Here is a 27,234-nt window from a genome sequence, read left to right as displayed (position 1 = left end):
ACAAATGAGGACAATGGAAGCAATAAAAAACAACAAAAAAGAGCAATTATATATAAGTGCTATAACAAGTCTCAGTTAGCCTAAACGCAGTATACGTAGCAAGGGCTTTTAAATAATATAATAAATAAAAAGAAAACAGATAGACTAGAAAAAGAATAGAGCAAGCTAGTGTTCAAGGTCTTTTTTTATAATTGTATAATAAACTTTGTGCTTCTTTGGGATGGCACAATCAAGCGACGTTCACTTGCAGAACGCAAGTAATGAATTTAGGTAAAGGGGTGCAGAGCCAGTGGTGGTTTTGTATGCAAACATAAGACAGAAGACAGCTGAGTTTGAAGGAGGAAGTGTGTTCAGATGGTCTGTGGTCTCTGGGCCTCACATGGAGAGTCAATGCAGTAGTTAAATGATAAACTGCATCCACTTCCAAACCACCAGAAGATATCCATCTCTCACTTTTCTACAAGCCAACACCCTTCTCACCAACTCACACATACACACATATCCGTTCTGTTGCCAAAATGAAAGAAAGGGTCAGCCATCACACTTCCGATGTGAACTCTTGTCATTCATTGATATGGTCAGCAACAAAATGCGAAAAAATGACTTAAAAAAATTAAATCATTAATTCAAGAGATTCATTCACAAGCGTGGGTTCAGCCAATTCAAATTTTTATTATTTCATTCAAATCCATATCTTCTAGTAATAATAACCTCTAGTAAATTACAAGTAATTTTGTTTAATTGTAGTTGATGTTTATTTTTGTTTTCTTTCCAGAATCATGGGAGAATCGCGATCTCCATTTTAAACAAATTGTGATTCTCAATTTATCCAGAATCGTGCAGCAATTTTTATATGCAAATAAAAGCCTAAATTAAATAATCTGTTCATCATATAAAGCACTGTGTCTCTTTTTACATCATTCATATGATGTCTTCATGTACTTTTTGAAGCTTAAAAATTTTAGTCACATGGACTTTCAATGGAGAAACAGAAATTGGTCATGTTTCAATAAATCATTTAGATTTTGAAAATGAAAAAAAGTCTTTGCAATGAGCTATAGAAGTTTAAACAGCACAGCATGAAGAGTTAAGGGCAGTATGGGTCACCTGATCCGTAGGGCAAGAAACAGCTGGGGTTGAACTCTAATTTCTTCATGAAGCGGATCTGACCATTATCCTTGACACAGAAGAGATTTCTCTCCCCCAGCACAAAGATGGAGGACATCGCTGAAGATGTGTTGGGAACACAGATATCTAGAGCCTCTTCTCCTAACACCAGTGTCCAGTCAGCCTGAGGACATACAAACACACAGTCATATCTGAAGTCAAACATCCACACAGGAAACAGCAGCACATTCAATCTTCAGGAAACGCACCGTCAGTCTCTTCCCTGAGCTCTTGCTCTGCTGATCAGAGTCTTGTCTGGTGTCTGCATCTGTGGCTACAGCCAGTGTCTCATACCTGCGTTTAAAAGAGAAGACCATGTTAACTGCACAAATTAATCTAAACACAGAGACACTGGAGATTGTTCAATGCTTCAATAGTCACTTCACCGGAACAATGATGCACTGAAGGTTTCTTGAACCACGAACAATCCATTTCCAATGACCCTTACCTTGACATACTGTAAAATCATACAAAAGTGTCTAATTCTGACATAATCTGTTAAAATGATATTCAAATAATTGTTTTTGTAACAATTTAGTTTCAGATAATAATTATTTTTACTAGTTTTCTATGTTATAGAGATGTCCAAGGACTTGCTGAAGGTTGAAAAACCTTATATCAAACAAAGGTAAAACAAAACCATTCATTTAATATCTATTTCAACCCCCTGAAGTGGATGATGGACCTTCTCGATGGAGTTTCTAGGTCAATTTAGTACCCTATTCTTGGAAAGTGTTTTGTCTCAAAAGAACAAGAAAATCCTGTTTTGAATTTGCAATATGACCCCAAATTTCTGCTGAATTCCTCTAGGAATGTTGGGTGGGTTTGGGCAAACGTTTATAGCAATGAGACACAGCAGCAACTATTCAGCTTTGAGAGCATGTTCGGTACCGGCGTTCAGAGTGTGCGTGTGTGTGCGCGCATATGTCTGTAACAGATCAAACGCTGCACTCAGAAATCACTGACAGCAGGTCATGAGGAGTATTATGAGGACCAACGGCTCTGCTGTCTCACCTCAGCTCAGATCTCCATTTTCAACAGCTTTAGCCAGATTGTGAAGATCATATTTCCTTCTTAAAGGTTCACCTAAAAATTCTATCATTATTTTACCCTCATGTCGTTCCAAACCCATAAGACTTTCATTCATCTTCAACACAGAACTGAAGATATTTTTAATGAGAGATTTCTGTACCTCCTTTGAAAGTCCATTCACCCAAAACTTTGTCGTTCAAAAGAACATCATTGTAAACATAATCCATATGAATCAATCGGTTTAATCTTTCATTCATATATAAATACTGCACAACACACATACATAGAGCACATCAGATATGGTTATCAGAAACTCAACTGTACTTGCCTGACATGCAAGAACCAATGCAATTTGAACTGAATTTAATTAAATTGAATTGAAATTTATTTGACAAGTTTACAAACTGTACATAGTAACAAGTATCCCATACACTTAAAAAAACTGCAGAGGATAAAAAACACAATAAAGTCAATGGCTTGTGTCCTCTGCAGTCCTCGCTGTTAATATAAAGAATAAAGGCTATGTAAGTGACAGAAGAAATAAAAACAGTATCTCCTAAAAACATAAATAACAATACCATATACAATCATACAAGATAAAAATCAAAAACCAAACAACCATCACTAAACAGCCATTTTTACTGCTCTTTTAACACTCCCCAAGTCTTTTATTCCCTTTATTGACACTGGTAATTTATTCCACGCAATTGCACTGACTGGTGCATAAAAACATATTTTTCCCCACCAAACTTCTAAACGCACATGGACAAATATTAAAACCCCTACCCCTAGTATCATAAGAATGGCATACCCAATTTTCAAAAAACACTCTTTTTTTCCACAGTTAACAAACCCAACTCCTTAAAACATTCACTATGCAAATGTGTTTGAGGATGAACTTTTAATTCTGACTCATCTGGTTTGAGCCATTTGTAATTTGCAAAAATCTTTCATACCCTGGGAACAACTATGAGAAAGGTAGCATAATCAAAATAGGGCTGAATCAGGGCCTCTGCCAACAATTTTAAGGAATAAACATCCAATAAGTCAGCTTGCCTCGCTTAAAACCTAAACTGACCACATACTTTCATTAATACTTTTCTAGCAATAAAATCACCTGTTCATTTATTATCTATTAAACAACTCAAATAATTTACTACATTTTTTGACTCTATTACCATATCAGTAATCTTAACCAAAAAAGTATTATCCTTCTTTAATATAATTTTAGAAGCAAAGAGAATGGCTTCAGTTGTATCAATATGCAGGGAAAGTTTATTGTCTAAAAACCATTTGGACATCTCTTGTTGTCATGCGTCAAGCTCAGAAATATTTTATTAATAGTAATATTATTAATTTAATTAAGTAAATTAAGTTATTAGTTTAATTAAGTCTCTGTAGAAGTAGAACCTGTTTGAAGCTTCCAATAAAATAATTAATTCTACACTGTTTATGAGAAGAACATGAGGCCATCTTTAAAAACCTGAAACTAAACTGTAAGTGGACATTCAATGTGACAAGGACCCAAAATATGCAAGTAAAGGCACAAAGGAATGGCTCAGAAGTCAAGCTCTCAATCAAATGAAAATAATGTGTAGTGGGACATAAAACATGTAAGAGAACCATCTAATATCACACAGCTTAAGGTATTTTGCATGGAGGAAGAATTTAATAAGAATGAGTCTGCGTATGGAAGTATATGGACAATTGGTCAGGGAGTGAATTGGTCTCACCTGTAGCACTCCACCTGCCGGATGGAGGAGACCGTGATGAAGGAGTCAGTGCGGATGCAGTAGCTCAGAGGGCCGGGCAACAAGAAGCCTGGCAGGAAGCGACCGAAAGCATAAGTCTCCTGCTCAAAAAACATCAGCATCCCATCCATGGACTGGATACAGATGAAATGATGACCTGCACAACAGCACAGGAAATATTCACTTGAGACAAGAGAACAGAAGGACATGCTCAATAGTATTATGTAGCTTTGTTGTGCAGATGAAAACACCAACAGATTTACATAGCCCAGATTTCCTCAATATTATACATAAAGATGGTCAAATGATTAGCTCTGTACGAAAGTCCCTTTAAGACAGATCAGTTCACACTGTCATCCCCGAGATTTTTTTATGCAGGTATAGGATATAGGTATTGCTGCTATCTATTTGAATGGAAAAAGAACAATATCTACAGCTGCCAAATTAGGAAATACAATTTTTCTTATTCATATTTCTGTTGTGTCTTCTCCCTTTTAAACTAGCTAGGCTCTGTCATGTACAGATCCAATGTGACTATTGTTTGATGAACTCCATCATCGAGACTGTGCTGCCCTCATGTGATTGATAAGAGAACTGCCCCAAAAAAATGGAATACTGTACTAGAAGTCTAAAATACTATTAAACGAACATGTGCTACAACTTTAAGCACCTGTCTTCACACAAACAAAAGAAACCTCAGGACCCCAAATTTACAGGCAGATGTTCACTGAGGCTAAAGGGAGCATTAAGTTTCAACTATTTTGAGAATGGTGTGAATAAGAATGAATGCATGAGGAACGTGCTATTTGTTTTAACATTTGTTATTACATTAACATGAATTAACAATAAAAAAAGGTCGCTAAAACATTTATAAATCTTAGCTAATGTTAATTTCAACATTTACTAATACAATATAAAAATGAAAACTATTCCATCTATTCCATCACACTAATGATCAATTATGTATCACAAGATAAAGACGGAAAAGGCAAAGAGAAGAGAATGTTTCATGTAAAAAGAAAAAGAATATGTAGCTTAATTCAACCCACTGAAAAATTTAGAATGAGATGTATTATGTGTGGAATACCGATAATATCAGTTACCTGTGACACCCCCAAATGGACCATACGTCATGTTGCAAGCTGTTCTCTGAAGGTTGTGTTCATACACCAGTCGCAGCTGATACTGGTCACCATGTTCAACATTCCCAGCAGTACCTGAGAAAACCAAGACCAGCAAACATAACATCTGCGAGAGCACGTGCATTTGGTGCACAAAATCTGAAGATCAGATAAAAATATGACAGATTGGCAGACTGAATTTTAAGTCAAACTGAACTCCTATTTTGACAGGTTGTCATGAACATAAAATAAATTCAATTTTTATGAATGCATTACGCAATTCTGTCCGAATTGTGGAAATCATAGGGCCCTAAAATTATTTTACCTACTCCATGACTATGGGTTCCTGACTTTGCGAAACCCTGGTGTACAATTATATCATCAGTCTAAAGCCAATAAAGAAAGTACAAAAATGACCACTGCATGTGTACAGTTCTGTTTAAGAGGTAACAGTTTTTCAGAACAAAAACTAAAAAAAAGTTGACCCCTAATATGCAAAGTTTCATGGCAGTATTTGAAAGGAAGTACAACATAAGGTAGGTCTGAATCTGCGGAAAACCAACCTGACACAGCATAGACAGACAGCTTTCTGGGATGAAGCACTGCCAGATGGAGCAACTCTGAACAACTAAAATACAAGACAAAGAAAGAAAAGGGAGTAAAAAAAAATTTAAATATCTTGCAAAAACGAAAAGTAATCCAACATTAAAAAGGTATTCCAAAAAAAACCAATCAATTATTTACAAATGATAAAACAATTATTTTTCTTACAGGAGCCATTATAAGATTCCATTACAGGAATCAGAATTGACAGTTTCTTTCGCAAGTTTGAAAATATGACTGCATTTGCTGCCTATAACATCACAATAGGCAGACATAGTATGAAGACAGTATCATAATTAATGTGGTAGCATCATCATTTGGTATATGTGTGTTTAGAATTAGGCACATAATAAAGACTATAGAAGCCCTGTGCTGCACTTCCCTTGGATTGGGTACAAAATAGGACTTGAAGTATCAGTGAAAGGAATTGATAACCCTTAGAAAAATGTTAATTGTCTGAATAAACACCTGATTTGTATGATTTCTTCAATTTCTAGTAATAAACATCATTAAAAAATTAAATTAACCTCAAAAAACACCAGAACAGGTAAAAGAATTCAGAGAGAAGAAATGTTGGTTTCCAGTTGTTGATGTGCTTTTATTTTATTTTATTTATTTATTTTCAGAAAAATATGGGACATGAAATAAACAAATACTTTATCTAACTTTTGTCATTTTGATTGATTGATTAATTTCAGATTGATAAATGTGCTGATTATGATTTTGTAGAGATGTGGTTGAGTTGGTAGTGATGATTGCTGTAATGTGAATCTGAACATGTCACTCATAATGGTAGAAACAGCACGTGAGACTTACGAGACAAACTTGCCCATCTCCACCTGAATGATGGGATCAGGCAACTGAACCTCCAGCAGCTGGGCATCAGCTTCCGTCTGCTCATCTGGTTTAGCAGGGTGTGGAGAGAAGATGCGTAACATCCCCATAAAACTGCCCACTACAATCTTATCTGGATTGGAGAACAGGGGAGAGAAAGAACAGAAAGAACAGAATTTGGTTCAACAATGCGAGCCAGTCTAAAGTCTGCAAGTCTGTCCTTAAAAGCTTAATTTCCATGTGAAATTCAATATAGCGTCTAACCAGACATTAATACAGGGATGTGTTTCCCGTACAATGATGTAAACTCGCTGCTTAACCACTGTAGTACACTGCATTACTGGAGAAATTGACTAGCTAGTCATGACTGTTTCCTAAATTCATAGTAACATGGTCGCACCATGGTCGTCATTTTAACTAGTTTAATATTGGACTGTTAATAATGACATCATGCCCAAGTGGCGAAGTAATAAATAAAAAGTAACTGCAAAATTAATCACTTCAAGAGCATAATTATTGTCATATTATTAGTTCATTTACACAAGCAAAAGAAAGCCATTTTTATCACATTAAAAGATGTATCTTATATTGTAATAATACTAGTGTTCTCAAACGAAAATAAATATCCAACCAAAAAAAAAATTTTTTTTATAAAAAATATGTGTATGTGTGCTGTGTATATTTGTTATGTATATATACAGTGGGTACGGAAAGTATTCAGACCCCCTGAATGTCTCTATAAGACCTTACAGCTCACAGTGCATGTCAGAGCAAATGAGAATCATGAGGTCAAAGGAACTGCCTGAAGAGCTCAGAGACAGAATTGTGGCAAGGCAGCAGATCTGGCCAAGGTTACAAAAAAAAATTTCTGCTGCACTTAAGGTTCCTAAGAGCACAGTGGCCTCCATAATCCTTAAATGGAAGACGGTTGGGGACAACCAGAACCCCTTCCTAGAGCTGGCCGTCCTGCCAAACTGAGCTATCGGGGGAGAAGAGAGCCTTGGTGAGAGAGGTAAAGAGGAACCCAAAGATCACTGTGGCTGAGCTCCAGAGATGCAGTTGGGAGATGGGAGAAAGTTGTAGAAAGTCAACCATCACTGCAGCCCTCCACCAGTCGGGGCTTTACGGCAGAGTGGCCTGACGGAAGCCTCTCCTCAGTGCAAGACACATGAAAAAAACACCTGAAGGACTCCAAGATGGTGAGAAATAAGATTCTCTGGTCTGATGAGACCAAGATAGAACTTTTTGACCTTAATTCTAAGCGGTATTTGTGGAGAAAACCAGGCACTGCTCATCACCTGTCCAATACAGTCCCAACAGTGAAGCATGGTGGTGGCAGCATCATGTTGTGGGAGTGTTTTTTTCAGCTGCAGGGACAGGACGACTGGTTGCAATCGAGGGAAAGATTAATGCGGCCAAGTACAGGGATATCCTGGACGAAAACCTTCTCCAGAGTGCTCAGGACCTCAGACTGGGCCAAAGGTTCACCTTCCAACAAGACAATGACCCTAAGCACACAGCTAAAATAATGAAGGAGTGGCTTCACAACAACTCCCTGACTGTTCTTGAATGGCCCAGCCAGAGCCCTGACTTAAACCCAATTGAGCATCTCTGGAGAGACCTGAAAATGGCTGTCCACCAACGTTTACCATCCAACCTGACAGAACTGGAGAGGATCTGCAAGGAGGAATGGCAGAGGATCCCCAAATCTAGGTGTGAAAAACTTGTTGAGTCTTTCCCAAAAAGACTCATGGCTGTATTAGATCAAAAGGGTGCTTCTACTAAATACTGAGCAAAGGGTCTGAATATTTAGGACCAAGTGATATTTCAGTTTTTCTTTTTTTAATAAATGTGCAAAAATGTCAACAATACTGTGTTTTTCTGTCAATATGGGGTGCTGTGTGTACATTGAGGAAAAAAATGAACTTAAATGATTTTAGCAAATGGCTGCAATATAACAAGAGGGGGTTCTGAATACTTTCCGTACCCACTGTAAATACACACACATGCATGTATATAAATAAAAAAAAAATTATGTTTATATATTAAATATATTTATTTATAATATAAATTAAATAAAAAAAAATATAGACATGTAGATACATGTAAATATTTTCTAAATGTATACTGTATGTGTGTATTTATGTATACATAATAAATATACACAGAACACACACATACAATATGCACACAAAAACTTTTATTTTGTATGCGATTAATCACAATTAATCGTTTGACAGCACTAATTTAGGAATATAGAAATATTCCTAATTAAGGAATATTACATGCGCATATATATATATATATATATATATATATATATATACTATATATATATATATATATATATATATATATATATATATATATATATAAATAAACAAAACATTTTCTTAAATATATACAGGCATGTGTGTATATAAACAAAAACACAATAAATAACTAAACATTAAAATCACTTCTGCTCATCATAGCTGCATTTATTTAATCAAAAATACAGTAATATTAATGATATTGAAAATATAGCCTATCACTTCTGCTCATCATAGCTGCATTTATTTAATCAAAAATACAGTAAAAATAGCAATATTGTGAAATATTATTACAAATTGAAAAAAAAATTAATACATTATAAAATTAAATTTATTCCTGTGATGCAAACCAAATTTTCAGCAACATTAGTCAAGTTTTCAGTGTCACATGATCTTTCAGAAATCTTTACAATTTGATTTGATGCGCAGAAAACATTTCTGATTATTATCAATGTTGAAAACGGGTGTGCAGCTTCAAATATTTTGTGTGGAAATGGTGATACATTTTATTTTTCAGGATTCTTGATAAATAGAATGTTCAATTAACAGCATTTATTTACATTTATCAAATATATTTATTACATTTATTAAAGCATTTATTAAATAAATATCTTTTGAAACATTTTAAATGTCTTCCCTCACTTTTCATCACATCATTTTTAATTTCTCTTTCTTAAGTTCTTTTTTAAAATCACAAATGTTTGAGTGGTATCATTGTTTCCACAAAAATGTTAAACCACAAAAACTATTTTTAACATTGATAATAATAAATGTGTAAATGTCTCTTGAGCAGCAAATCAGCATATTAGAATGATTTCTGAAGGATCATGTGACACTGAAACTTCTCTTTCTAAACAACAACAGATTTATTGCATTTTTAAAAAAAAAAGTGTTAAATATAACCACATGGACTCAGGAGTACTTCAAAAACCACTGTCATTTATCACAGTCTGACGGTGCATTAAGAAATGCAACCTGAATCTGTGTTATGCAAGGAGAAAGCTACACATCAGTTCAATGCAGTGATGCCGCCGGGTTCTCTGGGCCAGAGCTCATCTCAGATAGTCAAAAAACTGTGGAAATGTGTGCTGTGTTCAGATGAGTCCATGTTTCAGTTTGCTCTTGGGAAAAACAGACATTAAATTCTAAGTCCCAAAGACCAAAGAGACCATCCAGACATTCACCAGCGACAGATGCAAAAGCAAACCACTTTCAAATAATGGCGACTCACAAAAGCAAAAAGCAGGGTGACTGGCATACTTTATGTGCAAATGTACCATTGACATTGAGGCATATAGTGGAATTGTACAGAGCCATCAAGAACGTCTTTCATGGGAAGTACATGCTTATTAGATCAAGACAATGGACTGGACAAAAATTTTGCATGCAAAACTTTAACAATTAATATTATCAATTCTCAAATGATTAAACATTGTAATTAAAAGGACAGTTAATGTGACAGAATGTTAAACGTCTCTGTCCCAACTTTTTTGGAGTGTGTTGCAGGCACCAAAATCAAAAAAAAAAAATAATAATAATAATTTACAAAATACATTTAAGTTGATCAGTGAAAACACTGGAAATTTTGCCTTTGTACTTTTGTCAATTAAATAAAGTTTAAAGATAAAGAACAAATGACAGATTCTTGAACAAATGACAGATTTTTATTGCATTTTTAAAAAAGTGTCCCAAACTTTTTTGGAATTGGGCTCGTGTTAGCTTGTTATTGTGCTTAAGAGGTCTATTTAACTCAGTATGTCATGCTACAAAAACTATGCTTCAGGCCACAGCAATCTGCAGTGCAGTCTGTGAATGCTTGTTGGAACTATGGTTTGGGGAAACGCAAAATCACTGAACTGTGGTGACCATAGCTGCTAACACACCTCAATCAAATATTTAAATGAGCCTAACTCACCATATCCACTTCCACTGTTATCCACATCCCCAACACACAGACACCCCTGGTCAAACTCCTCACCCTCGCCCAGCACTGATGCCCACCAATCACGAGCCTTAAATAGAGACATCCTGAAAAGAGATGAGAAGAGATGTGTAATTTACTTACTGTATAAACACCAATCATAAATCCTTGAGTGCTGTGAAAAAAGTTTCACCCATTTCTGCATTTTTTAACATTTTTAAACTGCATGTCATCAGATCTTAAACCAAAACTTATGCATGCATAAAAGTGAACCAGAAGCAAAAAAAAAAAAAGCATTAAAGAATGTGCCACTGTATGAAACCGTGCCTGAATTAATAACTGGATATACCCCATCAGCATCAATAATCACAACCAAACTATTTCCTGTAGGCATTTACAGGTTTTTCACACTGTGGAAGAATTTCAGCCCACTCTTTCTTGCAGAAGTGCTTCAGTGACATTCGTAGGCTTTCAAGCATGAGCTGCAGTTTAAGGTCCTGTAGTGTTTTAGTCATTTGTAACTTCCACCACCAGAGTTGACCGTTATGATATGAGCTTCATCTTAGCTTTATGTTTTCAGCTCAGCTTTACATTTCACTGAATATAACTTGGAGAAATTTTGCATCATATCACTTGCTCAGAAATGAATCATCTGCAGTGAATGGGTGCCGTCAGAATGAGAGTTCACACAACTGCTAAAAAAAAACATCACAAGTGATCTTCATGACTCTAAGTCCATCAATTAACATCTTGTGAAGTGAAAAGCAGCAGGTTTTTAAGAAACAAATCCATGATTAAGGCATTTTAAAATTCAACCGTTGCTTTTGGTCAAAATACGAGTCTATGTTCCATAACAATGCCTCCCCAGTAGAGAAGGAGCACCCCCTGTTGTCCTCTCACATCAAAATCTACCAACAGATTACAACTGTTCTGGACTGTTTTTTACTTGTAAATGGTGCTTGATCTGTGCATATGGATGAAGGACTTCAGCCATACGATGTATTTTAACTGAAACTGAACTCTCATTCTGATGGCACCCATTCACTGAAGAGGATCCATTGGTGAGCATGCCATGCAGTGCTAAATTTCTCCAAATCAGTTTGGACAAAGAAACAAACTCACCTACATCTTGGACGGCCTGAGGGTGAGAAAGTATTCATTTTTTATATTCATATTCACTTTTTATTTTCCTTTAAGGTTCTTTTGTGAGTTCTTTGATATTTTAGCAACCTGCTCTTTCACAAAGCTCAGTAAGAGCAAATACCAGGACATGCAGCTGAGATACATTATTAGACCTAAAGATTTTACATATTTGGTTGACCAAATACACAGATGTAGAAGAGCAACCACAGCAGAATAAATTCTACTGGATCTTATTACACTCGTGTATTTAATGTTGTAATAAAGCCCTCTCCAGTGGTCACTTCTGTGCACATGGTCTCTGATGCTGACTGAACCACTGGGTCTGCTGGACATACGACTGACTGCAGAACACGACAGACAGGTCACGTGACTGCAGATTTCACTGGCAGCAACCCAAGCAGCTTTCCTGACTAACTGCTGACTGCTTAACACAGCTAATCCACACACCAGAGACACAGAGAACAGGAAATGCAAGCAAGTAGACCAATCCAATAAGATGGACAGATTTCTGTGCACTGACATAATATAGCAAATGTTTCAGCGCATAAAATGCAGAAGAGCGTTATCTAAAGAATATATGGTGGTTATCTCTAACAGAGCCATAAAATCAGAAAGGATTAGTCCGATATAAACAGGACCAATATGACTTTTAAACAAGAGGGTCTACAGATAAAGCAAACTATGATTATAAAATCTAGTTGATATGCAGTATTGACTTACTTGACATTAAAAGTACACTGCGTTCTTACATTTGAGTCAATTCTCTAGAAAATCAGAGAGTGTACAGACTAACTGTTAACAGTGTATCGGGTTTTACGATATGAGAGGCTTTACATTCACGCAAAGTAAGTGAACAGGTGAATGCGATGATAAATCATATAACTAAGCTTTATCCAGAGAAAGACAGAATGTTGCGTGTTTAACTGAATCTGCTCTGCTTTTGTTTGTTCGCTGCGCTTTCTGCCCAAACTGCTGTACTCTCACTATTGAATCGTTCAAAGTGACGCTGTTCTCATCGGTACAGATTAAATACTTCAAGGTGTTTGGTTCTACCTGAATGCAGTGATATTTTCTCCAGTAATGTGTGGTAAACAAGCCAGCTCAAGACATCCCAGCTCCTCACACTCGACCTGCTGCTGTTGTCATGGTACTGACGCCGACGCTGAAGCCAGAGCTGTGGAACGTCACAGAGCATTATCAAAATAAAAGTCCCTGATCCTCACTCCCCAGTTTTCCGTTAACAACATGAAATAGTGTATCTGTTATATATATAAAAGCCATATGTTGACATCAAATGTGACACCCAGGATATTTAGTTGCTGTTGGACTGAAAGGCAGACAGTCAGGGTCATTAATGTTAGTGAAAAAGACATATTCTGGCTACAGACGAAACAATCGAAGAGCAGTTACGAATTCACACTGGTTACTCAGTAGATTGAAAAACTGAACGGGTTTTTAAAAGAGGGAATAAAAAATATATAAAGAAATCGAATTGTATTTACTTAATTGTTAAAAAAAAATCGATGTTATTGCAATGTATTTGTTCATAATTGTGTCAGTGTTTTATTCGCTAGAACAACAGAGTGACGAAACGCGCTCTGTAGAGCAGTTTGTCCATTTAGGGCTCCTGTACAAACATGATGGTTACTTCCACACAAGGGGACCCGCGGTGTATGTAGATAGAAATCGCTCATTCTAAGGTATTAAACATAATGGTTTATTAAGTAAGGTCTTTATACACCTCTGAAAACATAGAAATGTATATTACATTGCATTTCACCCAAAAGATATCTATAAAAAAAACAAACTGCACCACATGACAGTCACATACATGTTTTTTTATTTATTTATTTATTAGGGCTGTCAAATGATTAATCACGATTAATCACATCCAAAATAAAAGTTTTGTTTACATAATATATGTGTGTATACTGTGTATATTTAATTATGTATATATAAATACACACACATGCATGTATATATTTAAGAAAATTTAATGTTTATATATTAAATATATTTATATATAATATAAAATATAAGAATATAAATAAAAAAAAACATGTAAATATTTTCTAAATATATAATTTATGTGTGTGTATTATATATACATAATAAATATACCCTGTACACCACATGGACTTTTGTTTTCACAGTCAGTACCAGTTTCCCTCCACCACATGGTTATTAATTTTAAAAATCAGTTACAGATGTATTGTATATCTGTTCAAGAAATGTTTATATTATCATACATTGATATGCAAGTCATTACTGTCTTGGATATTGATTGTAATGTGAATGGTTAAAAATAAATAAATAAATAAAGTAATGCCGCAGTCAACACTTTTCATTTATTTCACATTTCACATCTCAGTTTAATCGTGACACATTTCAGTTTCACATGCCCTTATCTTGATTTTAAGGGGCGTGTTCATTCTGGTGGCATTTTTGCCCAAAGCTGCCATTGATTTCCAACTCTGATTCTGGATAGAATACAGTGTACTGGGGAAACTGTACAGCATTCTGGAGTCATGCTTCTTTTCCTCTTTTTTTAATGACCTATTCAAGTGAAACATTAATCCATTAGCAAGGGCTATTGCCTGTTATTTTAGACTGTTAAAGCATTTATGACCCATGTAGGATGTGTTATACATGATCTGGCTATGGGTCGCAGTTGCACAATGTCATCTTCAGATCCAAAGCAATCATCCAAAATAAGCATGTTTTCAGTGCATCAAGGTTCAGTATGTTGTCATTCCACTAAGTTATCTTCTGATGATGTGCAGCATTTATATAGTGCAGCATTTGGTGGTAGCCACTTCTGTACTTACCATAAACTGCTCTTCGTGACAGTCACACAGTGGAATCAGGGCTCAAATGGGGTGCTCTGGATTTGTAACTATTTATCAGAATTTTTTTTTCATTTTTCATTTTGCAACCAATTCACCAAATGGTAAAAGACAAGGCATAATTGAGGGTAATTTTGTCTCGCCCTGCCTTTAAATATCTTTTTTCCTTTGTGTATGATGACGCAGAGTTGAATTAGATAACCATGAAGAATGAAATAACTGTTCCAGGTTTAAAACAAGATCAATCAACAGCATCAGGACTGCTGTCAATTATAACAAAAATACTCCACACTCATCTCTCAATTTCAAATTGATCTCAATCTCTCAAACTGAATACACAACAAAAGTGTTACAGTCAGTGTTGGGGAAAATTACTTTTAAAAGTAATGCATTACAATATTGCGTTACTCCCCTTAAAAAGTAACTAATTATGTTACTTAGTTACTTTTTATGGAAAGTAATGCATTACGTTACTTTTGCGTTACTTTCACGTTACTTTATAAATATGAGCAGGGCTTGATTGTTTTTAACTACATCATGTTCACACAACACCTCTGTACTTCCGATTTCTCCCCTTGTCAGTAAATAAAAAAATAAATTCAAGACTTTTTTGAAAAAGTAACTCAGATATTTTCTTGTGAATTAAAAAGTAATGCGTTACTTTACTAGTTACTTGAAAAAAGTAATCTGATCACATAATTTGCACTACTTGTAATGAGTTAACCCCAACACTGGTTACAGTAATGAATAAAATATTTTCTAACAAGAGTAAGGCCCCATCACATTTACCATTGTTTTGCAAATTTTTGTTGGCGAAATCCAACCATTTCAATAGGAAGCAATGTGAGCAGATTTTTACACTGATGCGTTTTTTTTGTGTCAGACTTTCTGTCCTTTTTTTGTCAATATACTACTTTATAAAAAAGATAAAGCAGTGAGGACTTCTGTGAAGTAAATAATCATGATAATGATCATTAATAATCATGATTAAATGATTACTCAGACCCACCGACTATCACAGATGCTATATACATATAGTAAAATGGGTAACGAGACCAACTTAACTTTATATTTGAAAAGCATTTTAACATTCAATATGCCTTAGTTGCAACTTCTTGGGTTATATTTTCATTTACAAATGGTTAAAATATGTTTACTGTAGTAGTAACCATGGAAATCTACAAATACTATAGTTGAGGTCATTTTAACAAAAACATAAGGGACTGCCAGTGAAAGTATGTTGCACACATAAAATGCAACCTTTTCTGACATTGATTTATATTAACATTACAGAATAGAACATGATCAATATGAACTTTTAACGTTCAATTTAAATAAATGTAACTGCTCAAACTATAGGCTACAATTTCAATTTGTTTATTGTGAAATAACTCAAACATATATGTTTTTTCTGTCTTCTGATAAGCATTTATCTGGGCTGCGTTTCCCAAAAACATCAATGGTTTCTTATGATACTTTTGGGAAATGCAGCACTGTTTGAATGCACTGTCAGAAGTGAGCGAGCGCTCTCTGTGATTGATTGGTTCTGTCTTGCAACATTTGCATGTGCTCAGATGAGCAGGAAAATAGTTCTGTCCTACACAATTATTTGCTAACATAGGTTATTTGTCCAATTTAATGCATACTGCACGCAAAATCACTGGTAAAAAAACACACCTTAGTATCGATATTTTTTATTTGAGTATCGATATATCAACACTTCAGGATAGATACGCCCATCCCTAATTAAGTTGGTGTATTTAACACTGAACACGGGGGAAAGGTACAATAAACAAGCCATGTTGACTGAGGATTTTTAGCTTCATAAAAATACTGAACAACCAAAGGTACAATATTCAATTATGATGATTTACACAGCCTTACCTGTTCAAAAATGTCCCTTTGCAATAAAAATAAAATCTGAATTATTTTACATTCTTCAACACCTTCTATGATGTCTCCATGATAACATGAAGCCATGAAAGCTCAAGATAAAACTGCAAGCACTGATATCATCTATGAAACCACTGCAAAAAGACTGATATCACCTATGAAAGCACATAACAGAGAGAAACACAATCTATGTTTTTGAGTGCTGAACATCAGTCAGTCGATGTCACTGTCACTGCCAGATTCACTCAGCTGAAGATCATTTCCTGAAGGAAAAAAAGACAACAAAACTATTTACCATATCAAACACAGAAGGGTGTTCCTTCAACTACTGCCACTTTAATGTCCCAGGTGATGATTTTTTTTTTCCAACTAACATATAAAAAAAAACATTCCTGGAAAATTGTATTGTGCCTTTAATATTTATTTCAGCTACTTTTCCAATACTTTTTATTTATAGATTTTTTTTTTTACCCTTGTCCCAGACTTCAAATAAGAAACGAATGAAATTACACAGTAAAATTAACAAACAATTTAATGAATAATAAACTTTACTAACAGTACCTTTCCAGAATTTTTGAAAACAGGTTTCAAAGTGCAAGGTATTAAAAACCATCCCCATGTAAACAACAAAAATGTGAATTTGAGAAAACAGTAATGTCATGCTCATTCATATTACGTCGTGTTCAGTCTACATGCGTGTAGAGTTTCTTTACAGAGTGACATCACCATCTATTGGCCTGGCATGCATAATACAGTGTTTTTAGTAGTTTTCACGGATCCACGTGAACAGGGATTGTTTTGACAACAGAAAAACTTTTTCAGTTTTTAGTACTTTGTTGTTGTATAAACGTACCCTAAGTCAGATACCAAATATGTCAATGTTCTATGTCATATCAGATGTCTCTCTTTGTGTTTTTTTTTTTTTTTTTTTTTTGCTGATAATGCAAAATTGTTTTCTGCGGCTGTAGTGGTGACTAAAAGGACTGTGAAGCTCTTACGGAGTGTGTTCATCAGCTGGTTGCTGCCTTGTGATTTGTTCATTCCGTTGGCCATGTTGTTCCTGCTGGGGGACAGATGAGTTTCCTGTTCTCCATCGCTGCAGGAGCTGTCATCACCACTGCCAGAGTCTGAACTGCTGCTGCCGCTGCTGCTCATCTGCTCAATCACGTCCACCTCGGCTCGCAGCTCTGAGACAAGAGCAAATTTTTTTTGGTTTAAAAGCAATGTTGAAAGTTTCGATTAATATATAATATAATTATTATAGCGGGTGGCGCTATAATAAAAAAATACTTTCTGAGAACTCTAAAATTGAATGGGCTAGAATCAATCATTTTTAATCTTTCTGTCAAGTCAGATAATACACAGTTAGGTCCATATATATTTCATACACTGACACAATTTAAATAATTTTGGCTCTGTATGCCACCAGAATAGAATTAAAATGAAACCATCAAGATGAAAATGAAGTGCAGACTTTAAACTTTAATTCAAAGGGTTGAACAAAAATCTAAAATAAATTGCTTAGGAATTACAACATTTTTATACACAGTTCCCCCATTTTCAGGGCTCAAATGTAATTGGACAAATAAATATAATTATAAATAAAATGTTTTCTTTTTTATATTTTGTTGAGAATCCTTTGCAGGCAATGACTGCCTTAAGTCTAAAACTCATAGACATGACCAAAGCCTGGGTTTCCTCCTTTGTGAAGCTTTTCCAGGCTTTTACTGCACTGACTTCAGTTGTTTGTTTGTGGGTCTTTCTGTCTTTAGTTTTTTCTTAAGCGAGTGAGATCAGGAGACTGACTTGGCCATGGCAGAATATTCCACTTTTTTACTTTCAAAAACTCCTGGGTTGCTTTTGCTGTATGTTTCGGGTCATTGTCCATTCGTACTATGAAGTGCCGTCCAATCAACTTTGCTGCACTGGGCTGAATCTGGGCAGAGAGTATATCCCTGTACACTTCAGAATTCCTCCGGCTGCTTCTGTCTTCTGTCACGTCATCCATAACCCTGTGCTACTGAAAGCCATGCATGCTCATGCATCACACTGCTCCACCATGTTTCACAGATGATGTTGCATGCTCCATACTTTTTTCTTCCCGTCATTCTGGTACAGGTTGATCTTAATTTCATCTGTCCAAAGAATGCAAGTGGTCTGGCTTTTTAGATGTTTTTTTTTTTGGGAAAGTCTAATCTGGCCTTGTTTGCATCTTGTGGTCAACCCTCTGTATTTGCTCTGATGAAGTCTCCACTTGATTGCAGACTTTGACAGTGACACGTCTGTTTCCTGTTCCTGCTATCTCTCTGATGGATTTGTTTCACTTGTATGGAGAGCTCCTTAGACCACGTTATGTGGGTTCACAGTAACAGCTTCCAAATGCAAATGGCACACTTAGAATCAACTCCAGAACTTTCACCTGCTTAATTGATGAAGAAATAGTGAAGGAATAGCTCACACCTGTCCATGAAACAGCTTTTGAGTCAATTGACCAATTACTAATGGTCCCTTGAAAAAGGGGGAGGTACATGTTAAAGAGCTGTAATTCCTTTACCTTTCCTCCAATTTTGATGAGAATACTCTCAAACTAAAGCTCAGAGTGTAAGCCCATATTCAGTATATAACTGTAACTTGAATATGTTTTGGTCAACAGCTAAAATAATAATAATTGTGCCTGTGTCCAAATATATTTAAAACAACTGTATATCTAACAAAAAACCATCTAACAAATTTCAGAATCACACACAATCAAAACGTAAAAACTTTGTGTACATGGTCAAACGATTATTTAACAAAGTTCAGAGTTTCACAGCATCCAAATGTTATTATTATTACATTGAACATTACATTTTATTATCAACAAGTAATGTTTTTTTTTTTGTTGCTGTTGTAAATTTCTTCCTATCATGAAACATTTTTTTTTAACTCGTGCAAGGCACAATTATTCTTCTCCTATAATGTATAAAAGGTTGGAGGTGGCAACGAAAAAAATGGATTAGTGAACCATTCAGTGACCCATTTTTGTGTAAATGCAGTAGCAGTTACATGTTCATTTAAGAAATATCCTCTCGTATTTCACACACATGTTCATTCTTCTACAGTGAAATGTGTTTTGGGTCTGGTAGTGATGCTCTCCCAAATCTGAGGTGCTGAAATCGGGGAGTTTCATGACCCTTTAAGATTCTACGTCATCTCTAAACCACTAATTATCAAAGAGCAAGCAAATAAATGACATTGACTCATTGACAACTCATGCTTGGATCACACAGAACGTCAGGTTTTGTCCAAGTCTGCTCGACAACATGTAATCAATAGACCCTGATAATATTAATATTATTGATAATATTTTTTTTCATTAAATATAATTTAAACTAGAATAATCCAAAATTAAAAAAAGCTTTAGTAGTCTACAACTTTAGAAGGCTAGTGTATAATCACAGGCATGAAGGTCTAACCTCGTTTGATGTCATCGAGCTGCGGCTCAGGTGAAGGGTTGTCTTTGGTTGGTGAGGTCTTCGCCCCCGCTCCAGGCTTGATGGGGGTGCGGAACTGTGCTGTCAGCTGGTTAGCTCTCGCTGACTGCTGCTCTATACGAGCCTGGATCTTACTGCTGCCCTCAGCTCTGATCGACACAGACACAGACATCTTCAACATCACAGTCATTTTATGGTCTATGTGGAAGTGAAAATACTGCACAATGTGACAATTTCAAGTGGTCAGAGCAGGTGTGGATGAGTTCTATCTGTTTGCACACACTCTCACATTCACATAACTTTATGTGATGTGACCATGATCTTCTGTACGTGAGCTTACAGTATTTATTGTTTCAGAAACACTGGATTCAACACTCAGTTTTAAGCATCATATAATTAATAAAACCAGACCAATAATAAAACCAATTATGATTAAATTTGTCTAGTTTTTTTTTTAATATACTTTTTTTTTTTAAATAGACTAGTTTTTTTAAATAAATTTGTCTAGTTTTTTTTTTTAAATATACTGGATATTAGTGTGATTAAACCAGGGATATAGTAAACTATATCTCTTAAATATAATTGTAATATATATATATATATATATATATATATATATATATATATATATATATATATATATATATATATATATATATATATATATATATATATTGATGAATAAATTTAATGTTTTTTTACAGGAGTTTCTTATGCTCATCAAAGCTGCATTTCCAGTCTTCAGTGTCACATGATCTTTCAGAAATCATTCTAATATGATCGGAACCTGTGATACTTTTTTCAGGATTCTTTGATGAATAAACAGTTAAAAAGAAGAGCATTTATTTAAAATAGAAGTCTTTTCTAACAATATACACTACTGTTCAAATTTTGGGGTCAGTAAATTTTAATTCTTTTTTTTTTTTTAAAGAAATTAAAACTTTTATTCAGCTAAAATGTGTTACATTTATAAGAAGTGATAGCCATGATTTATATTATTAGAAAAGATGAACTTTTTATTCATCAAAGAATCCTGAAAAAAGTGTAGCAGTTTCCAAAAAAATATTTGACAGCACAGCTGTTGCCAACATTGATAATTCTAATAATAAATCAGCATTTTAGAATGATTTCTTAAGGATCATGTGACGCTTTAGACTGGAGTAATGGCTGATGGAAATTCAGCTTTGCATCACAGAAATAAATTATATTTTAAAGGATATTAAAACAGAAACCATAATTTTATATTGTAATAACATTATGCAAGATTATTTTTTTTTCTGTATATTTAATCAAATAAATGCAGCCTTGATGAGCATAAAAGACTTCTTTAAAAAACAATACAGGTCTTACTGATCCCAAACTTTTGAACGGCTATATATATATATATATATATATATATATATATATATATATATATATATATATAAAACACTTTTTTTTCACTTAAAGTATACTAAAATAACTACAACTAGAAAAAAATATGACTTTTAAATTAAAATGGAAAAAAACAAAATAAAACCTTTGTTCAAAACATTAATAGAAAAGTATAATAATATATCAATGACACTAAAATAACACTAATTTGTTTAATAAATAAAACTAAATTGCAGCATTTGAAATGGGGAAATTAATTTTGCCTACAAAACTTCTAAATATTACTACTACGATGTGTGTATAAATGGACATCATCTTGAAACTTTCATTTTCTGTGAAGCTATTTTTGCAATGATGTGTCTCATGAAATATGTATATATATATATATATATATATATATATATATATATATATATATATATATATATATATATATATATATATATATATATTATTAATCAATCTCCTTAAGCTTTGACTTAAAAAGATTTGGTGACTAGGTGCCACTTGACTTGAAATCTCTTCACACACAAAGTTCTCACCGTGTTTTCTTGACTTGTATGCTGCTGCTGAGCTTTTCCAGCATAAACTCTCCAGTGTCATGATTGATGATGAGAACGCAGTCTTTCTGATACGGCCTTTTGTTGCCCTTAAACACTGTCATCGGTGGAGTGGAGCCTTGAGAGGAATTACAGTGAGTGGTCCGTAGACAGGGTTTCACACACAGAATCTTACCAACATCGACTCTTACCGGTATGTGAGGTAATGTGATGGTCACCTCGTCTCCTTTTCCTGCTTGTAATTCTCCTTCACAGGATGTATCAATAGATGCTGGTTTAAAATCATCTGAGGAAGAAAGTGAATACACAGTACGGTCATTTATTTTTAATTATAATAATAAAATCCATGTATACTTTAAGTCTAGTTCACATTGTCGATGATTTTACATAATCCACACATTTGTAACATCAAATCTGTGAAAAAAGAAAGTCATACTTGATGGACTCACATCTGATGGTGTGAAAAGATGATTTTGGTCTCTTCTCAAAACTATCTCCGAGCTTCAACACATGCTCTTCTTTATCGAGAGCAGGGTTCGAGCTGCCGTTCATCACTGCGCGTCACATCGAAACCAGCAGCCTCACAGAAGAGACAGTTCTGCGGCGAACATCGCATGTAAACAAAGACAAAGAAGTTGTTGCAAAAACACGGTTGTGGCTAGAATGAATACAGCAAAAACCGGAAGCTAACAATTCATTTAATTTTCTACCTATTAGATTGTGTTTTATTAACGTCTACACATGCCCCAACCCTAAACCTACCCCTTACAATAATAAAAAAATAGTAATTATTGTTGTACAGTGCGAGAAAAATTACGCTATATTGATGTGCGCATGCCCAGTAGTTTTTGCTGTATCCCTTCTAAAACACTTTTGACAGATCCAAAACTTCCGGGTCACGAAAACAATAATAACGCCTTCATAAAAGATGTTGTTGTTACGGTTTTGAAAATCAAACATTTAGTATTTAAAACCTAATGCAAAAAATAAAATAAAAAAGATGAGCTGTTCATATTTCGAAGTGAGCGAAAAGGTCCTAATGACGACTGAGAAATAAATACAAATAATAATAATGATTGAAATAAAGAGATCGCGTGTTAGTACAATTACAGGTAAATATTTTGAAAGTTTATTTTTCCTCATAAGCAAAAGCAGGGGATAAAATTAAGAATGAAATCCAGAAAAGAAAAGAAAAAAAACGCTTTTGTCATTTGACTTCCGGTTCAGTGATGTCAGAAAAAAAAGTGATTAATAAATGCGTGAGCAAAATAAGATTACTGTTTTATTTCACAACATCTGATGCTATTTAAATACTATTTCATAGTATTTTATAAAATGTAATAAAAATGTTTAACACATACCCCGTGAGTTGATGGCGTGACACTAGTCCGATTACCGTAAATACACAAAACACCAAGCATCACGCATTCAGACGTTTAAACACTTACACTTACACCTTCTTTAAGTGAAAAAAAAAAACACATTCTGTATTTATGCCTAAAACCACATACATAAAGAACTAAAACAAAACTAACAGCAGGATCAAAGCGTGTCTATGTGTATTTATAGCTGCTTTGTGTCGGTTCGTTACGGTAAATCGACAAGAAGTCGTTCCTGTTTGAATAACAGTTATTCTGAACATGTGTCAGCTGTGTATGTGAATTAGAACACTTCACGCGCAGTAACAGCCATGACGTGTACACTACCAACGGTCATTCTGTTGTTCAGCGGGAAGCGAAAGTCAGGGAAGGACTATGTGACAGATTTAATACAGAAGAGGTGAGATCTCGAGTGTGATGGAACACTGTTGGGTGAATAGATGAATTCTTGAATTAATAAATGCTCTTCTTCTGAATGACAGCCTGACAGCAGAGATGTGCTGTATCCTCAGACTGTCTGCGCCTCTCAAACAGCAGTATGCTCAGGTACAGTACACACCTGCTGTAGAGCCTGACGTGTCAATAATAGCCAGATTTGTTTAACCCTTTAACTGTCACCCCCCATTTTTTAAAATTGGCATTAAAGTGCACTATCCAAACTTAAATTGTTGTAATTTATGAACACTTTGGAATATAGACCTAAGGTTGGTCTCTTTTTAAAGTGGAATTTCTTCAAAAAATTTAAAGTTATAGAAGTTTAAATGTACTGTAAATAAAATGCGCTATATTAATTTTATTATATGTTATTATAAATATTTTACATAACAATTTTTACTCTAAAATTGGTATAAAATGAAAGCCATGTGTCTAAATAAGTTATGTTCCAAATTTGAAGTTGATATGAAAAAAATTGAGGTTCCTGTGATATTTTATTTAGGGCGTCATACCACAAACAGCCACTGGGAGCCACTAAAACTCCTTTGAATTTTGTTTAATTAATTTTTCTCTAGATTTCTCTGTCAATTTTACTTCTATCTCAAAATAACCACCAAATGTGGAATCCTGAGACTCAGATCTTTCCAATGATATGTTTGTTGCCAAAATTATAAAAAGTTTTGATTCTAAAAGACCGTAATGCATTTTGTAATATGACACTTGACACTGCCCACTAAGGGGGAGGAGACGGCCATAAGACTTTAAAGTACCATTTCCATGGTAACGCAATCTCCGATTTCAAATGGTTTTCACAGGATGAATCTTGGGCTTCTAAGCTTTCAAACGGTATATAATTTATGATGATTACTAAAAGATTTTATAGAGAAAAAGACAACAAAAAAAGAGTGCCATGCGTCCCACAGGTGGGACGGTAAGAGTTAAAGGGAAACAGTTACTAATACCTTAGACAAAATATTAAAACTTCTAAAGAAAAAAGTTTGCGTATTGGTTTGATATTTTGTATCATTTATGATACATCAGGCTTTAATAGCCCGTATAGTATGATAAGCTTCAGTTGTCACTCTATATCGCTCAATAATGTCTTAGTAAGATGTTTTTTAATGCTTTATATACTAACTAAATATAACCTGTGACCTCTTCATGTGACCTCATTTTACACTAGATTTTGTTTTAACACAATTTTCACAAATGTTTGTTAATGTTTACATAAAGCATACCATTCAGCAAGCTCATTCACAATTACTGATTAGCACAGTTTGACAGAAGTTACTCTTATAGTATACAGTGGCAAGGAAAGGTATAAAACACACTGGAAATGGTTAGTTTTCTGCATTAAATGGTCTTAATATGGCATCTGATCTTAATCAAAGTATAGAAACACATGATTTTTTTTCTTTTGACCAATTAATGCTGAAAATACCACCAATTCTAATGGGTTCACATACTTTTTCTTATTACTGTATATATATAAAAAATAATAATAATATTACTTGTTTCAGGAAAAACATCACGTACAGTACAGTATAGTACAGTACACATAAACAGTTGCACTTTAAAGATCCAGTGCTGGGGTGCAGATTTCAGACTGGGGTGAATAACAGTACTGTTTTGTTAAGCCAACATTATTTATTATTTATTAACTTTATTGTGGTAACGTTTGGGAGTGACAAGCATTTAAATGTTGAGGTGAATCCCTTAAAATACCATTCTGTTTGTGCTCTGAAATGGAAATGGTTGTTGTTCTCTGTGAAAACTTTACCAGAAACGGATGTATTTCTGAATATCAGGATCATAACCTCGACTATGAGGAGCTGTTGGGTTCTGGTCAGTATAAGGAGAGCTATCGTGCTGACATGATCCGCTGGGGTGAGATGAAGAGACAGCAGGACTCGGGCTTCTTCTGTAGACTGGCCATCAAACATGCCACACAGCCCGTCTGGGTATGAGCAAACAGTTATTTAATAATGTGTGAATGAGCAGTGCAGTTTAGTCTACCACACATACTCGAGCAAGCTTGACGCTTGTAATGTTTCCAGCATCTGTCACCTCACTACATGAGGATATGAACACATGAACTTCATCTCCAGAGCAGAGAAAGTCATTTGAGAAAAACCATCATAAGATAAAATACACAGAGAAACTCAGATATCTTCACTACATAGAAGAGTGGTTTAACTTGAAGAAATTATGGCTGATATATATATATATATATATTTATAAAACATACTATCCATTACTCAGATAATCAGCGACTGCAGAAGGATGTCAGACGTGCAGTGGTTCCATGAAGAGTTTCCTGATAAATGTGTCTGTGTTCGGGTGGAGACTTCTGAGCAGACGAGATCACAGAGAGGCTGGAGATTCACCACAACTGAACAATAAAAAAATTTAAAATTACACTACATTCAGAAAAGTATGGTGACCCAAAATCACAATCCGTGCTCTGCTTTTAACCCATCCAAAGTGAACACACACACAGCAGTGAACACACACACACCGTGAACACACACCCGGAGCAGTGGGCAGCCATTTATGCTGCGGCACCCGGGGAGCAGTTGGGGGTTCGGTGCCTTGCTCAAGGACACCTCAGTTGTGATATTGCCGGCCCGAGACTCGAACCCACAACCTTAGGGTTAGGAGTCAAATTCTCTAACTATTAGGCCATGACTTCCCCAACATGATATAACAGAGTTGTGGGGGTTGTGGTAGTGGTCTGATTGTGTCCTTGTGTACCTGTCCAGGTATAGACGACGCTGAGTCCGAGTGTGGTTTGGATGAGGGTGTGAAGTTTGACTGTATCATCAGGAACGATGGAGCGGATGACGTTCTGGAGAAACAGCTGGAGGGGCTACTGTCACTGATCAGGTCACGGGAGGAGGACTCAAACGCACAAAATAGTATTAAACTGGATTAATAAAAGCTGCTTTTTTGCCACCTGTATCCTTGCAAACTCTTCTGCATTTTAATGAATGGTTCTAGTCATCATTTACTCACCCTCACAGCATTCCAAAAAGTGTCTCATTTACTTTTTAACAAAAAGGATCAGTCTCTGCTTTGTTTTTAAATTTTTTTCCTGAAGAATAATGATTTAAAAAACTGTACTGTGCCATATTTGGTGCTTTCCGTATAAAATATTAATTTATTTAATTAAACAAAATGGTACTGTTTTGTAGGAGCAATATTAAAAGAATAGTTTGCCCGAAATAGAGTTATATAATAAGAGTTAATATAAGCTATAAATCAGAGTCAAAGATTTTCAATGTGTAAGAACCATAATGCAGGTCAATTCCCCACGCAAACTACACTAAAAAGTTATGTAAAGGGTTTTTAAAGTCACAAAACAATTAAATCTATTTAATGATTTCTCTT

General features: G+C 34.9%; 3 protein-coding genes across 5 annotated transcripts in view; 1 reads left to right on the top strand and 2 right to left on the bottom strand.

Annotated features, from left to right (window-relative positions):
- The window catches only part of bbs9 (Bardet-Biedl syndrome 9), a 107,155-nt gene extending 94,092 nt beyond the window's left edge, over positions 1-13,063 (bottom strand). For both annotated transcript variants that reach the window (XM_042755720.1, XM_042755721.1), the window contains exons 1-8: positions 12,938-13,063; positions 10,736-10,848; positions 6,491-6,641; positions 5,635-5,699; positions 5,054-5,167; positions 3,933-4,107; positions 1,377-1,461; positions 1,108-1,291 (exon numbers count right to left, since the gene is read on the bottom strand). In XM_042755720.1, the coding sequence (XP_042611654.1) occupies positions 1,108-1,291; positions 1,377-1,461; positions 3,933-4,107; positions 5,054-5,167; positions 5,635-5,699; positions 6,491-6,641; positions 10,736-10,847 (886 nt within the window). In that variant the 5' untranslated portion in view covers position 10,848; positions 12,938-13,063. The remainder of the gene's footprint in view (positions 1-1,107; positions 1,292-1,376; positions 1,462-3,932; positions 4,108-5,053; positions 5,168-5,634; positions 5,700-6,490; positions 6,642-10,735; positions 10,849-12,937) is intronic.
- Positions 13,064-16,408: 3,345 nt separating this feature from the next.
- Positions 16,409-22,975, bottom strand: eaf1 (ELL associated factor 1). 2 transcript variants are annotated; one of them, XM_042755731.1, is made up of 7 exons: positions 22,848-22,975; positions 22,480-22,628; positions 22,222-22,316; positions 22,013-22,149; positions 20,079-20,245; positions 17,622-17,810; positions 16,409-16,886 (listed from the first exon to the last, which is right to left on the bottom strand). In XM_042755731.1, exons 2-7 carry the CDS (start codon positions 22,580-22,582, stop codon positions 16,837-16,839), a joined length of 741 nt encoding a protein of 246 aa, XP_042611665.1. In that variant the 5' UTR covers positions 22,583-22,628; positions 22,848-22,975; the 3' UTR covers positions 16,409-16,836. The 2 variants fall into 2 exon arrangements, with proteins under 2 accessions (XP_042611665.1, XP_042611666.1); XM_042755732.1 differs by lacking the exon at positions 22,848-22,975 and adding an exon at positions 22,741-22,802.
- A 569-nt stretch (positions 22,976-23,544) lies between these two features.
- pmvk (phosphomevalonate kinase) lies at positions 23,545-26,803 on the top strand. The gene is made up of 5 exons (XM_042755733.1): positions 23,545-23,809; positions 23,892-23,955; positions 25,653-25,805; positions 26,107-26,235; positions 26,606-26,803. Exons 1-5 carry the CDS (start codon positions 23,721-23,723, stop codon positions 26,777-26,779), a joined length of 609 nt encoding a protein of 202 aa, XP_042611667.1. The 5' UTR covers positions 23,545-23,720; the 3' UTR covers positions 26,780-26,803.
- The last annotated feature ends 431 nt before the right edge of the window (positions 26,804-27,234 follow it).

Source organism: Cyprinus carpio, unplaced genomic scaffold (genome assembly GCF_018340385.1).
Source record: "Cyprinus carpio isolate SPL01 unplaced genomic scaffold, ASM1834038v1 S000006746, whole genome shotgun sequence".
In the NCBI taxonomy this organism is placed as follows: domain Eukaryota; kingdom Metazoa; phylum Chordata; class Actinopteri; order Cypriniformes; family Cyprinidae; genus Cyprinus; species Cyprinus carpio.
Note: the sequence above shows the minus strand (reverse complement) of the source record. Positions and strands in the feature narration are given on the sequence as shown.

Excerpts from the sequence above, each read along its gene's own strand:
- eaf1 (XM_042755731.1), bottom strand. The coding sequence starts at position 22,582 with ATGAACGGCAGCTCGAACCCTGCTCTCGATAAAGAAGAGCATGTGTTG. Across the intron at positions 20,246-22,012 it reads ATACAAGTCAAGAAAACACG|AGCTGAGGGCAGCAGTAAGA; the intron begins GTGAGAACTTTG and ends TGTGTCGATCAG. Across the intron at positions 16,887-17,621 it reads CCAGCTGATGAACACACTCC|GAAATGATCTTCAGCTGAGT; the intron begins GTAAGAGCTTCA and ends TTTTTCCTTCAG.
- pmvk (XM_042755733.1), top strand. The coding sequence starts at position 23,721 with ATGACGTGTACACTACCAACGGTCATTCTGTTGTTCAGCGGGAAGCGA. Across the intron at positions 23,810-23,891 it reads ACAGATTTAATACAGAAGAG|CCTGACAGCAGAGATGTGCT; the intron begins GTGAGATCTCGA and ends TCTGAATGACAG. Across the intron at positions 23,956-25,652 it reads TCAAACAGCAGTATGCTCAG|GATCATAACCTCGACTATGA; the intron begins GTACAGTACACA and ends TCTGAATATCAG.